The 14,219-nt window shown below is 41.5% G+C and overlaps 1 protein-coding gene across 1 annotated transcript in view; it reads left to right on the top strand.

Annotated features, from left to right (window-relative positions):
* Nucleotides 1-6,834: 6,834 nt before the first annotated feature.
* Nucleotides 6,835-14,219, top strand: part of kcnk9 (potassium channel, subfamily K, member 9) — a 34,006-nt gene continuing 26,621 nt past the window's right edge. Inside the window, exon 1 of the mRNA XM_046418316.1 lies at nt 6,835-7,852. Within this exon, the coding sequence (XP_046274272.1) occupies nt 7,240-7,852 (613 nt within the window). The 5' untranslated portion in view covers nt 6,835-7,239. The remainder of the gene's footprint in view (nt 7,853-14,219) is intronic.

Genomic DNA, 14,219 nt, shown 5'->3' with positions numbered 1-14,219 from the left:
ACAGTTCAATTAAATCCCTTTCTCCTTTCTCTCAGTATTAAGTGGTAAGTCATGTCCATTCATATATATCTGCAACCTTGATATGTAAATGATGTCAGGAGTGGAGCGTTGAAGGGTGTGTGTGTGTGTGTGTGTGGGGTGGGAATTAGTGTGTGTGCCGAAGAAAGACGAGCGATTTGACATCTGCATTGCTCTTTGGCTCTCACGCCTGTAGCACTGCAGGGAGGCAGCCTGGCAGTGAAACGCACAGGAATCCTGCATGTTTACTGATCCACTGCGACTCTCCAACTCAATTAATGCTGTATCTGCCACGGCACACGGCCGGGTAAGTATGAAAGACACCAAACATGAAGTCTGCAATGTGACTGCGGCTTATGTAAGTGGGTGCATAATCTAATGTGTGTCAGAATATGCACCTTTGTTTCAGGTAATCCCAAACCAAAATGACAAAACTCAGTTTATTTATTTAATGTTTGAAAAAAAAGAAGAAAGATTTCAACACAAAGCTTTTTCTCGTGCTTTCGGCCACATCTCATGGTCTTCACCGACGGTTGTCCGAAGAAGGAATCATACAAAGTGTAAACTTTCATATAAGAAAGGAGTTCATGTCATATTTATGAGTCAGTAAAGTCACTGAATTCTTTATTTATTGATTTATATTACTTGCTGTGAAGCAATCTGTCATAGACACCTTGTTAGTGTTGCTGGTATTGATGTGTGGATGATGTATGATGCTTTGCTACACAACACCACAACACGTCAGACATTCAGGCAGGCCTGTGAGAAAATATATAGGTCTAGGTATTTTGTGTTGTTTTTCAAAGTCTACATTTTCCATGATTTTCCCCCCGAGCGCCCAGGGAGGGAAGAACCGTCCAGCATGTGAGCCCAGAACCTTGCTGTGCCCCCACTGTGAGGCCGTGAAGTATTTCTCTTTTATTATCAGTATTACGACCAGATCATTAAAACTGGTTTAACATAAGAGGCCAGAACACGCCCTGTGATAAGCTCTCAGAGTAAAAACGTGACAGCTGAGATGTTGCCACACACCAAAACAACAAAGCCAAAGGAAAACCAATCGGAGCAAAGCGAGCTTAATACACACTGCACCAACAAGCAGCTTACTATCTCACCTGTACTTGTACAAACAGAAAACCTCATTAAAAAGCAAAAGCAGCACAACCATCTCAGGACCTGAGTGCCCCCTCAGCGACTGTGTCGTGTTGTAGTAACAGTCTCTCCACACTGCCAGTTTGGCAGCCAACCTTTTCTGTTTCTAATTGGCAAAATATCTTGACATTGTTGTTTTGGGTTGTAGCGATTTCCTGCTTTATTTTGAAGGTTTCTTTCATGTGTTATGTTATGTAATGTTTTCCACTTGTTGTCAACAGGCTTGCTCGAGATGAACTGAGCCTCGTCCGTAGACAAAGTCACAGAAACACACATCCTGTCAGATCCAATTGGGATTTATTAAAATGTTCTGTCAGTTCCATAAATCAGTTTGTGCACAATCTCTAATTGTTTTAATTATCAGAGGATAGCCTGCTCTAACACTTTACAGACTATGTGTAAATCCTGTTCACTGGACTTTTAAAATGACAGGAGCTAAAACAGCTGGTGAGCAGTGCAAAGTTACCCTTTCAGAATAAAAGTGTGGAGCTGGAAATAAGCACAAGAGGTCCCTTTTTTAATTGAGCCAACTGAGAATATGATGATGCTGAGTATAAACAAGGATGACGTCATGTTGTTGAATCATCTTCTAGCAGCAAGCGTTTTCCTCCAGTGATTGTGGCCACCTGGCTCTGAAGCTGCGGTCGCCTTGATATCGCGAGATTATCTTCACCAGCGTTTTCATGAGCAAGTCGGGATCAAGGAGGACACGGATCTAAGAGGTATGCATTGTACATCGACCATTGTGGTTTTTATCCGCCTTTGTGATTTCCCTGATTAGTTTCACTTGTTCCTGATGAACCTCCCTTCTTTAGTCCTCTGTTTCCTCACCTGATAGTTTTAATGTTCTGGATTTGTTTTGTTTTTATTGTTAAAGCTCACTTTTTGTGTTTCCAACCTGTCTGTCTGAAGTAAAATCATAACACTTGAAGGAAACTGTCATCCGCAAAGGAAATCCAGGCAACATTTCCCAGTTCTGTGTTGTGTTTCAGCTGCTTGGTGCAAACAGAATGCAGTCTCTGATACTGTAGTGTGAGCTGTTGTTGGTGCGCTGATGGTTGTCAAATGGACTGTCGTTTGGCGTTCATTAATGCTAGTTTGTCAAATCTTCAGTCTGTGCTTTCTTTGAATATCTTTGCTTTGACATGTTGCTTGCGTAACTTAGTTTTTTATTTCACCACAAAGTCAGAATATCTCTTGACTCGGACAGACTCAGTTTGACCTGACCTTACGCTGGAAGGTGCCAAAAAGATGAGTCATGCTTTGTGTCTTCTCATCTGGATTATTGTAGCACAGTTTATTCATAATTAAGAATGAATTAAGAACTAAAATATATAAATAGGCTGCAGCAGCCAGGGTCTTCACAAGAACCAGGAGAAGTGAGCAGCAGTGAACATATTACTCCAGTGTTCATATGATTACACTGGCCGTCTGTGTTGCTGAGCGTTGTCAGGACTCACTTTAATATTCTTTCACTTGTTTATGAGGCTTTTAATGGTTCAGCACCTTCGCACGTTCTGATTGCTAGCTGAATCTGTTCCCCACTGTCCCCTTAGGCCTTGTAGCACTGACTTGCTGATTGTTCCAAAAATGAACTACAAAAGTTGTTATGCACCAAAGGTTTGGAATGCAGTCCCAACACACATTCAGATGAGTCACCTCTGTTGACAAACAGAAAGCACTTATTTTTGTGATCTTGCTATTCATTTTGCTTTTAATTTTAAATTTTTCTCTTTTGATACTATAATACACTCATTTCATATGTTTATCTTAAGATTATTTGTGCGAATCATTAAAATACGCATAAAATAAATTAACTGACTTGTAGTATGCTGTATATACATGTATAGGAATATATGGACAATTTCCTTGTACTTTTGAAACATAAATACAATAATATTAATACTTTAACACTTTTACTCAAATACTATTTGTATGACTGACTTTCACTTTTAAATTTTAGCACAATATCTTTACTTTTGAGTTTTGTTCACAGCACAGACTTTATGTATGAAATGCGCTGTATTAATAAAGTCTATTCATATGTTACAACCCCAATACTACAGTGACAACCCCAGAAAACAAACCATATTCACAACTGTACTCTCATAGAAAAAAATGTTTGATTGGCTGCCTGCAATATACAGTACAAATCTGCAAAAAGCCAAAGATGTACCTCCACACTGTAGTTTGCCAGTTAATCCAGCTGTGCTCTGAAACTCCAGCTTCTCCCACTCAGCACTCGTAGTTGTTCATGTCTGATGTTCCTGCTGTCAGTTCAGATCACGTGTAGAGAAACTTCGCCATCACCCAGCCTTCAGGAGGATTTTTCTGTGTCTGTGCAGGCCTGTGTGGTGAGCAGAGCCGTCATACTGTAAGTTTGGTGTAATTACCATGGAAACAGTTGCCATTATTAAACTTTTCTCTCTGAGCTTCTCCAGAAATGCATTAGGAGTTCTGTAGGTGGGCTGAGCAGGGACTCGAGATGTGAGAAAGGGGAGCTAAATATAGAGTGGCTGCATATCCAGACGCTGTTGATTAGTGGAGCTATTTAGACTCCTAAATGGCTGCATTTATGAAACGCTGTGGTTGATGTGCGGCTACTGCACGCGCCCAGCTTCTTACTGAGGCGTGCCTCTTCCTGTTTGTCTTCATATCTGTGCACACACAAGTGTGTTGTCACGGAAAAGATGGACTATTTGCCGTGTTTCATTTCAAACCTGAAATGAGTCAGGCAGCAAAACGGAATCCCTCAAGCGTTTTGTGGAAAACCTTTAGAAGTGGAAATCGAACAAAACAAAACACACACACAATGAAACATTCGTAATTCGGAAGTTAATAAAATGCTTTTGCATTTTCTTTTCTAATCATTTACTTCGCTCCACATGAAGATGTTGTTTCTTTCCATAAAGTTCTTATGTAAAAAGGCGTTTAAGATAGAATGTGATTATGAAAGAGCAAATTACTCCCAAACAGGAAGACCCAACTCCTAAATAGCCCAATTAAATGAACTTTTATTCAAGTTAATTTTGTCTTCTATCACCAACTCTGTCGCAGTTCCTTAATATCAGACTTGAGGTCTGGAATTTTTAAACATTTCTAAAATAAAAGAAACACGGCTGAGGTTTTGTCCCAGCCTCTATAGCTACCAGTCTGAGCACAGTCGGGAGGTCAGGATATGATTTTATTTATTTATTCTCTAATTAACTCCTGGTAAAAGTGAGACAAGGTAAGAGAACATGATGACTAATCACTGGCATTAAATATGCACAGTATGGGTTTGTTTTAGGTTGATGTTAATGCAAATTTTCGTTGAAACTACTTATCCTTTGAGTATATTTAGATACCTGTATGTAGCTATGTGTGTGTGTGTGTGTGTGTTCGGAGTATACAGAGTGTTTTTTTTCCTTTCTGTCTTTTTTGTTCAAGTTTTGACTGATCGACACAGACTGCAAATCAAATGAATTCGGTGATCAAAACAAACAACATTTTACCAGACGATCCATTCAGTTTTATAGCTTTCAGTCACTTGATCTTCATCACTGTGCTTTACAACTTCACATGATTTGAACAGACACAGAGACATTCTGACGAGGACGAGCAAATACACAGTGCAGAATCAATCTTGATGAAACAAAATTGGATTTATTAAAAAAAAAATAAATAAATAACACAACTAAGCCTGTAACCTTTAAGTTTAGGAGAAAGGAGCACGCCTTTTCAAATCTCTAGAATTCCTGTCATAATCCTGTCCTCTGTTGATGCCAGGAGGTAAAAATTCAGCTGTCAAGATCATGTGTCAGTTACATAACCACAGTCCTGCAGCTGCGGGGACTGAGTGCCTTGCTCAAGAGCACTTAGAGGTTTACAACCGATTGAGGAACATCCTCTTCAGATTTGGTGCAAAGTCCTGTTGTCCACAAAAAAAATAATAATACTACTTCCCCCAACACACACACACACACACACACACACACACACACACACACACACACACACGCACACGCTGCAGGGTGTGACACTGCAGGACCGGCTTCATCTCCTCTGGGGCCCTGAGGCAAAAATGAACTGTGGGCCCCGCTGAACCTGAGTCAGCCTACCATATGAAATCACACTGAGGGGCAGGTCACACATCACTCGGACATTTAATCTCAATAAGTGATTGTGCAACAAAAGCAGGACTGTGGAAAAGCACTGTGTAGATCACAGTAGCACCAATGGAGAAACACAAGCAAAACAAGACTTGTCTATCAGTCTGCTGGCCCAGTGCATGCTGGGAGCTTCAAGGCTATGTTGTGATGCTACAATATAAGCACATACAAACTGTAAGTTCCAGCTTGGCTCCAATATTGATGTTTAATATTTTTCCTCCCCTGTCAATATAATATAGTTCAGTACAAATAGACAACCCCAACAAGGGTAACTAATTGACACATTATTTCTGACTTGAAGCTGCCTTTTTCATTGCAAACTGAAAAAGTAAAGGCCTTAAAATGAAGTTTTCGGGCCCCTACAAGATGAGGCCTCACAATCAGGTCTTGATCATTAGTTTCTCTAAGTCTCATATCACTTCTGTTTGTGATTTGCTACAGTATTATCAAAAGCATTTAACAATTAATCAAATTACCACTGGGCTGCTTGCTCCACTGTGAACCTGGAGCTTTGGGCCTGTTAAGGATCTGTGCTTGCAGTTACCTGATGTGATCTGGCGGTATTTCAGCCTTATTTTTATTCAGGTTGGATTGTCCATAAGGCTCTCTTGGTGTTTACTCCTCCCTGTTGCATGAGATGTGTCCCTATGCGTGTGCAACATCTCGGGTTGCACCCAGCGCGCTCAGCACCGTGGACAGCGCAGCAGCCTGCGCAGCTGAACCCGGATTGGAGCGCTTTTTTCCCCCCACCCGGAATGTAAGGAGCACTGCTGGGTCCATGGCAGTAAACTGTCTCTGTCAATACAATGAGTAGGAGTGGTCACTGTGGGAGGGGTCGCGCAGTGTGGAGACCGGGTTATGCAGTCACTTGCGCCCCAGCAGATTTTGTTTTCTTTACCCAAGAGAAAAGCTTCCAAGAATAAGCGGATATATAATACTCAGGCCACAATTTGTATGATTCGTGACACTTGGAAACAGAGGGGAAAAAAACACGGAGGACAGGAGGAGCAACGCCCACCGATCAGAGTCTGGAGTGTGTGGACACATAAAACGTGGAGTCTTCAAAATACGAGCAGTTCGTGACACGCATCAAACTCAGAAGCCCCCGCACTACGGGACAACGCATGTATCCCCCCACCACCACCTTTTTTCCAAAAGCAGCTTAAACTGCTCAGCAGACAGTACGGCAGAGGGGGGTTGGATGTGCGCAACAGAGCACTGTGGGTGCCACTGCGGGCAGGGAGCGCGCTGTAGCCTTGCGTGAATTTATTCCTGCTCTAAAGTGTCTTCTTTCCCGTGCGCTCCGTCCTCCACACCTGCGAGAACTGATGTAAATTTGAGGAAAGTCCTTCTTGTGATGGTACTTGTTGTCTACGGTGATTTGTGGCGCGCGTGGGATATTTTTGTTGTTGTCGTTGTTGTTGTTGCTCCTGTAAGGAGTTGTGAGTTGATCCTGGAGCAAAGCAGCTGAAACGGGGAATAAGGCTGTGAAACTGTTGGACTGATGGAAATGTCTGGACTGTGCACACTGTGAAAGTAACAGTTCTTAACTTGATGTTCCTCTGCGATGCTCTGTGAGCCTCCCGTCTAATCGACGACTCAGCACATTTCTGATGAGGATGTCCTCTGTTTGTGAGGAACAGTTCACAGAAATGGGATTTTCTTTATGTGAGGAAGTGCTGTTAAAAATAGCCTGACGAGGTTACAATGAGCGGGTTTGTGTTAGCTGAAACTTAGAGACATGCGGACAGATGCTCGTTTACTGGACTTTTTAAATCACGTCACAGACAAAGTGAGAGTGGAGCATCAAAGAAAAGAAAGAAAGAAGGATCGTTTATTTGGCTGGGAGAATTTATTCAGATCAGCATAGTTCACTCGAGAACAGAGAACAACAGGCGGTCTTGGGAGCAGCTTGTTGATGGCACTGCGCACCGGGAGGACTTGGTTTGGGCAGGTCTTGCGCAGGGTCTTTCGGCTGCAGGGCTCCTGGTCCAGGCGATCGAGCAGTCTCTTGTGTCTCTCTGCAAACCAGGAGCAGGATCTTGGCTTCTGTCATCGGGATCACCACAAGGCGGGGGATTTCCACCGCTGCTCAGACTCCGGCGTCCACCGCGGACACAATCACCGGAGCGCACCTTTCTGCGCCTCCGCCTCCAGGCGCTGTCCACGCGGCTTTCCACACGCTTGCTGCGCCTTCCCAGGGAATCCGAGGGGACATGAGCCCCTCGGTCGCCGGTTCCTGTTGGCCATGAAGCGGCAAAACGTGCGGACCCTGTCCCTGATCATTTGCACGTTTACATACCTGCTCGTCGGGGCCGCCGTCTTTGACGCCCTGGAGTCCGACTTCGAGATGCGAGAAAAAGAGCAGCTGGAAGCGGAGGAGAAGCGACTCCAGGGGAAATATAACATCAGCGAGGATGATTACCGAAAACTGGAGACCATCATCATGGAGGCAGAGCCCCACAGAGCAGGGGTGCAGTGGAAATTCGCAGGCTCGTTTTACTTTGCCATCACCGTTATAACCACCATTGGTAAGTCTCAGCCTCTTTTGGTGAGTCCAGTTCTAACTGAGCCTCCTTAATCATAACAGGTGCGTCTCACTGTCCGTGGATTATCACTGCTGCGCAACAGGACATGATATATTATGAGGACAATTACATTTTCAGGGCAATAAAGCGACCTGCACGCAGTAGGCGGAAGCACATGTTCACATTCACAGCAGTCACAAACAATCCGGTCTGATTACAAACATTTAAAATGTACCGCAAGTCTTAAGATAAAAGTTTTTCTAAGCAACATGTTGCAGTACTCACTCTCTGCTCCAAAGGGAGTTGGACTGAGTGGGTACAGCTTTGAGTCGCCACGGTCAAACAACGTGGGGATATTTGGATCACTTTGGAAAAAAAAAACCCAAAACAAACAAATATAGGAGGGATAAGAGTGAAGGATGACGCAGCGCCCGCAGAAGACCTTTCATTACACGTTTCCTCTGCTGCAGCTTGTAGTATGCGATTCAACTTTGGCTGTGCGTCACAGAGATGCAGCTCAAAGCGTGACAGAGTATAAGGCGCTTCGGGGTGTTGGACGTGGACGATTTAGAAAGAAGACATAGAGTTTGTGCAGGGAGGATAACGAGGCTCCGGGAGCGGGACTGATCAGGAGTGTGTGTTGTGTCGTGGTGCTGAATGGACAGCTCCACTGAGTTCAGCTGGCAGACACGACGACAGTTCAGACACTCAAATCTGACGCCACTTCTGCTGATCCTGGTTCACGTTTTACATGAGTGCGGTGTTTTGCTTTGTGTTTTGTTTTTAGTGCTTAGCATTTGCAGTATTTGTTTATATCTTAGATTTACGTGAGGTTTAAGCATCGTCTGAGGGGCTGTGACACAAACAAGCGGTGTGTGTTCAAAGTGCTACGTAACACCGCTTTACTACAAGTGACTACAAATGAGCAAAAGATGAGTGTGTAGTGGTGATCAAGGACAAATGAGTTCAGCTTTCAGAAATGCATTCATTTGATAATGACCCCCCCAACACACACACACACACACACACACACACACAGGAAACATACCGTAGACTACATCAGTTTTACGCTGCTTATCATTGTGCGTTTGCGTCATAAAGATTTATTTCAAGCTGTGAAGGAAGGCTGCACCGACTTTCTCTTTGTTTACGTTTCACAGTCAAACCACATCCCTTCTGCATTTTAATCACCGCCACACTGAGCAAAGCTTAAGTGAATCGAGTTGGGATTAAGTGAAATAATTCAAATGTGCTCGGCACTACGACCAAAAAAACAAGTTCAAAGTCAACCTTTCAGTCAAGAGTTCAGATGATGAGCTCGGCGCAACATTTGGAATGAAACTTCACTTTACGCACAGAGATCACAGAGACGCGCTCCCTCCATTATGGAAGTCAGACGCTGTTGTTCGAGATGAGGACTTTTAGCTGGGGGACACTAATGCACCGGGCCTGTCCTCCAGTTTGCCAGGCAACGCTTAAAAGGGACGAGCGCACAGAGCAGCGAAGGTGGATCCACTGTTGTTTCTAGGCTACAGCAACGAGAGCCATTGTAATATTCATGTTCTGTGAAGTGGTTACATTTGCTGCAGCGGACTGTGTCTTCTCTGTCAGGAAACGGGCCGCATTTCATGCATTATCGTCCTCTAAACAGAAGCAACAGCAACAGTTCAGGGCACAGTCAGACTTTTTCTGCAAAACGTGCAGGATTGGCCCTTGTTCCACTGCCTGTTTTCATACATGCTAACGGAATTAGACATTTGACAGTTGGACAGGCTGGGGATTATTTCATGTGAGCGACTGCATTTATTTGGTTGTTGCAATAAAGAAAAGGTAGCTAAAGCAACTCTGGCAGAACAAGTCAGTTCAGTCAGTTCTCTGCCTGCAGGTCCAAATTATACACCCATTACAAACAGAAACACACTTCAGAGGTGCTGAAGACACAAGGGAAATGAATGTGAGGTCATTTTATTGTTTGTAAGCTTTCATCTGGAGTGTGCCCAGTTAAAACTGCACGATTTTACCATTACAGTGAATAAAGTCAGGCAAATTATGATTAAAAACTCCGGAAGGGTTGTTTTACACATTTGCAGAGTTGTCAATCATGTGAAACAACAGTAGCACACAGTTTATTCCACTGAACATCAGACTATTTAATATGGCATTTTGCATACATTCGACAAACTTTCATCTAATGATGATTGAGAAACCATATCTCATCTTAAAAGATAAGTCTGATGTTACTCTATATTTCTCTTATTGTCAACAAACTCTATGAAAAGACCACAATCCAACAGTTAACTAATCCTGAATTTCTGTATCCAATATGTCTTACTCCTCTGAGCCACAGAGCTGCATTGTTGCCCAAAAAAAAAAAAAAAAAATCCAAAACACATCCCTGATCCATCTTGTTGGAGTGTAACATTCCAGTAATACATTGGACATACATTCTTCTGCTGCTGTAAATAGTAACTGCAAAGTGCCAAATGTGTATCAGTCCACGGCTGAAAATAGTCCCCACCAAATGCACAATTTCCTCCTGTGTAAATAACGCTTGCTAAAAACTACAATGCCCAGCTGCTCTTCTAGTCTAAATTAAACTTGAAGTCTGCCGTGTATTTTATAGACATGCTTACATATTACTGTTTTTTGACTTTTCACTATAGTTGTTGACAGCTAGAAAAATACAAAATCTTACCTGACTTATCCTGGGTGTCTGAATCGAAAAACAAAGTGTAACTTTCTATAAACTCGAGGGCATTTTTTTCCACAAAAAGAGGAGCTACAAATGGACAAAATGGCCATCAGATCATACTTTTGCTGAAACAAGATGTTCAGTACTGAGTCATATCACTTTAGGTTTGGTACAGATGGAATTTTCTGGATTCCCCAGACCATGAACTTAAGACAATCACAGAAAAGTGTCTTAATGTCAGTTTGATATCTTCTCTATGATTTGTTTGACTGTCCAGACTTCGTAAGGTAGACCAGTTTTATCTGGCACTCCAAGAAGGTTAAATTCAAAGCTAAGAATTATTTGCAGTTAGTGTTAGTATGACCCAGCCATCCATATCTTTAGCCAGTGGAGCTTTGATTTGATGAGTTCACTCAATGATTGGAAAAGTGTGCTCAAATATACTGTTCAGCAGACAGTATGAGATTTATCACCTCATCCTTTCACCTGCTGATGCTTTAGAAGGAAATTTTCCTCTCAGAAATAATGAAACTGGATTTATTCTTCTGCAGTGTATCAATAGATTTTTCAAATAATCATTTCCACCGCAAGAAGTGAAAGAAAGTAGCTTTGTGCGAAAATGAAAGTCTGCTGCAAAGATAAGGAAACAATTTGGACTGTGTCAACTATGGGCTGTTTGTGAAAACTAATTAAATGTTGTGGGACACTCAAAATGGTGCAAAGATGTCTATTATGATATGTGCTGCTACACGCTCTCTGCTAGATGTGCGCGTTTACAGCAGGATAAATTGCAAGAAATACCAAATACCCCTGAAGAAATGTATGAATAGAGCAGCCACAGTCCTGTAAGGGCCACCTCAGTGTGTGCTCTGAGCATAGGAACACACACACTGATCATCTGTTTGCTAAATATATGAAGAGCTCTACTTTATTGTCAAGACTCTTTTTGCAGCTGTTGAATTTTCCAGTGTTTTAATTAACTGGACAACCAGTTGTATTAGCAGGATACGATATATGCAGTATTAGACAGGTGACAAAGAAAAGGAAAAGCTCAGTAAACCAGTAGCGAAACAAAACAAACGGAGAGCCTATCAGCACAAACAGTGTTATATACATGACTTCACAGCAGTCTGCCCTTGTGTGAACCACCTTGTGTCGCTGTAGTTATTATTTTAGGTTAAAATAAATAGCAGATCTTATTTTCACAGGACAAAAATGTCTTAGACATCAACACAACAGAATAGCATGTGATGAGAAATGTGAAGCAAAGTAAATAGCTCAGTGTGAAAGAATAAGAAGTAAAAATGTACACAGAAAGTCGAAAGTGATTTAAGGCTTCAAGGATGCTGTTGTTGTTAAGTCAACTAAGTAAAGTTTTTAAGAGCTACAATCGGAATAATGGCAATATTAGTGGCAACAGCAGTAGTACATACAGTTCTTGTATATAGAGGTGGTAGAAATGACAAGTATGGCTGCAGTATTTGTACCCATAATAGTAACAGTAGAAAAAGCAGGAGAAGGTGTAGCTGTTTTAGTAATAGTGGTATTTGCAGTAATAACAGTAGAAACAGCAGAGGTAATAACAATACAAGACATATAAGACATATATACACCCAATTTAAAGCAGTACAAAGTCAACAGATTTAATGCTTTACTTCATCAACATTTTGTAAATACTTGCTTGTTGTAAATGTGGCTGGCACAGGGAAAACACCTATTTGGACTTTCCACAGGTAAACAGGTTCGTTGGTAACAGGTGATAATATCATGGTTGGGTGTGAATGGGACATCCTCAAAAGGCTCAGTTGGACTGAGGTTCACCACTTTGTCAAACACGTGATGCTATAAAGGTTATGACGAACACTTTGTAGAAGCTGCTGTAGGCAAACACAGTTCAAATGAAAAAATCACCTATCACCAACCATGTACTGCATCTTTACAATACTGGAGAAAAATTTAGTTCAAAAGAATAATAATAATCTAATGGTATGTGATCGTATCTGATATTTCATGGTTTTAATGAGCCTTTTTATAGGAAATTGAAACACACTTCTTTTTATTCTTTATTTTTTTAATGTTTATCTTGTATTTGTTCTTGAATCTACCTCAATAGCCGGAAGAACAATTCCAGAGGGAACCCTGTGAAATTAAGGATATTTAACTTATAGAAAGTGAAATATAATAGTTTGGTTTAAATGTGATGTAATTATTGTATTTGTCATTCTGATTTTGACAAGAAAGTTTCAGAATGTTTGAATTTAAAGTAGAATAAAAGCTTACTTATAATACAATTAATATTACAACACAAATGAATTTTTGTAGCTATTAAGCTTATCATCCTCCTTACAGAATGAGGCTCTGGAGTACGGTAGCAACCAAGAACCAAAATTCTTATCTTTGAATGTTAGTCAGGTAGATATTGTGTAATTCCTGTGTGATAAGAAAAATAATATAATAGTAGATGTGATAGCAGCAGTAGTGGTAATGGCAGCTGCAGTGTCAGCAGTAGAAGTTGTGGTAATAACAGTCATTGTTACAGTTAGAAAAAGGCAGAATGTCAGGTGTAGATTTAAACTGAGAATCTGAGGCTTCATACTTACTCATGGTGGATTAAAAAAAAAAGTCTGTAATCTTCAGCTGGAGGCCTCACCTGACTTTGCTTTATTGATAATAGGCTGAACAGAGTAAAATCTCCAGTTTTAGGAAACTTCTGGTGGTAATCCATGCTCAGATGCTCATAATCATTATCATCAAGCCTGCATAAACCCCCAGACCTCCGGCAAAAGACAAAAGGTCTGAAACTGGAGCCCAGCTGTGATACTGTTAGCACATGTCAGACCAGCTGTCTTGAGAGGCCCGTGTCGGTTGTCCAGCTCAGGCTGTAAGCACCCCCCCCCCCCCCCCCCCCCCATCAGCAGCCCTCCATCCAGGTTGACTCTGCAGGTTGACTGTATTTATTCTTGTGACTAATTGCACCGAATGTGACACTTAGTGATGACAGCATGTGGTGAGTGCAAGGTGTTCTCAACTCTGCTCGGAGGGAAAAAAGCAGCCGCAGCATGCAGCAGTGCGTATATATACCTACCTCTCTCACAGCGCTGAGTCGCTCATGTTGCCGGGAGACTAAAGACAGCTTAAAAGGTGAAAGTCATCTCTGCTAAATATCTGGAAACATCAACATGTGTATATACAGTAGATTGGCAGTTTAGCGTACGAGCGATATTGGATGTTTGAAGACTGAGACCAGTGATATTAAATTGTGCCAAACTTTAACTGCAATTTGGCATATTTTTCCTTTTTGGCGTGCACAAGAAAGAAAGCCCCCGAAACAGCAGTAAGACTGTGGCCAAAACATTTGTCAAAACTCCTCCCGAAACTCGGTATTTAATCAAGGTGAGCAGCCCTTCAAGGCCACATTAAATAACAGACAAAACCACAGTTGCTTCTTAATGATGAATATATTTGCTACAAACAATAATTAAATGAAACATCTTTTTAGATTATTAAAATTAAGCCTTTTCACTTGTTTTCTATTTGATTAACAAATTCATATAATGATAACAGATATGGAACAGAATGAGAAGCAAGTAACAGTACGTTATGGTTTAAAAAGTTTAAAGGAATAGAAAATAATGATATAATGAACATATGTTCATATTGTGCTTACATAAAAATGTA

The sequence above is a fragment of the Scatophagus argus genome, chromosome 17 (genome assembly GCF_020382885.2).
Source record: "Scatophagus argus isolate fScaArg1 chromosome 17, fScaArg1.pri, whole genome shotgun sequence".
Classification (NCBI taxonomy): domain Eukaryota; kingdom Metazoa; phylum Chordata; class Actinopteri; family Scatophagidae; genus Scatophagus; species Scatophagus argus.
The sequence above is the reverse complement of the archived record's forward strand: the minus strand, read 5'-3'. Positions and strand labels throughout refer to the sequence as shown.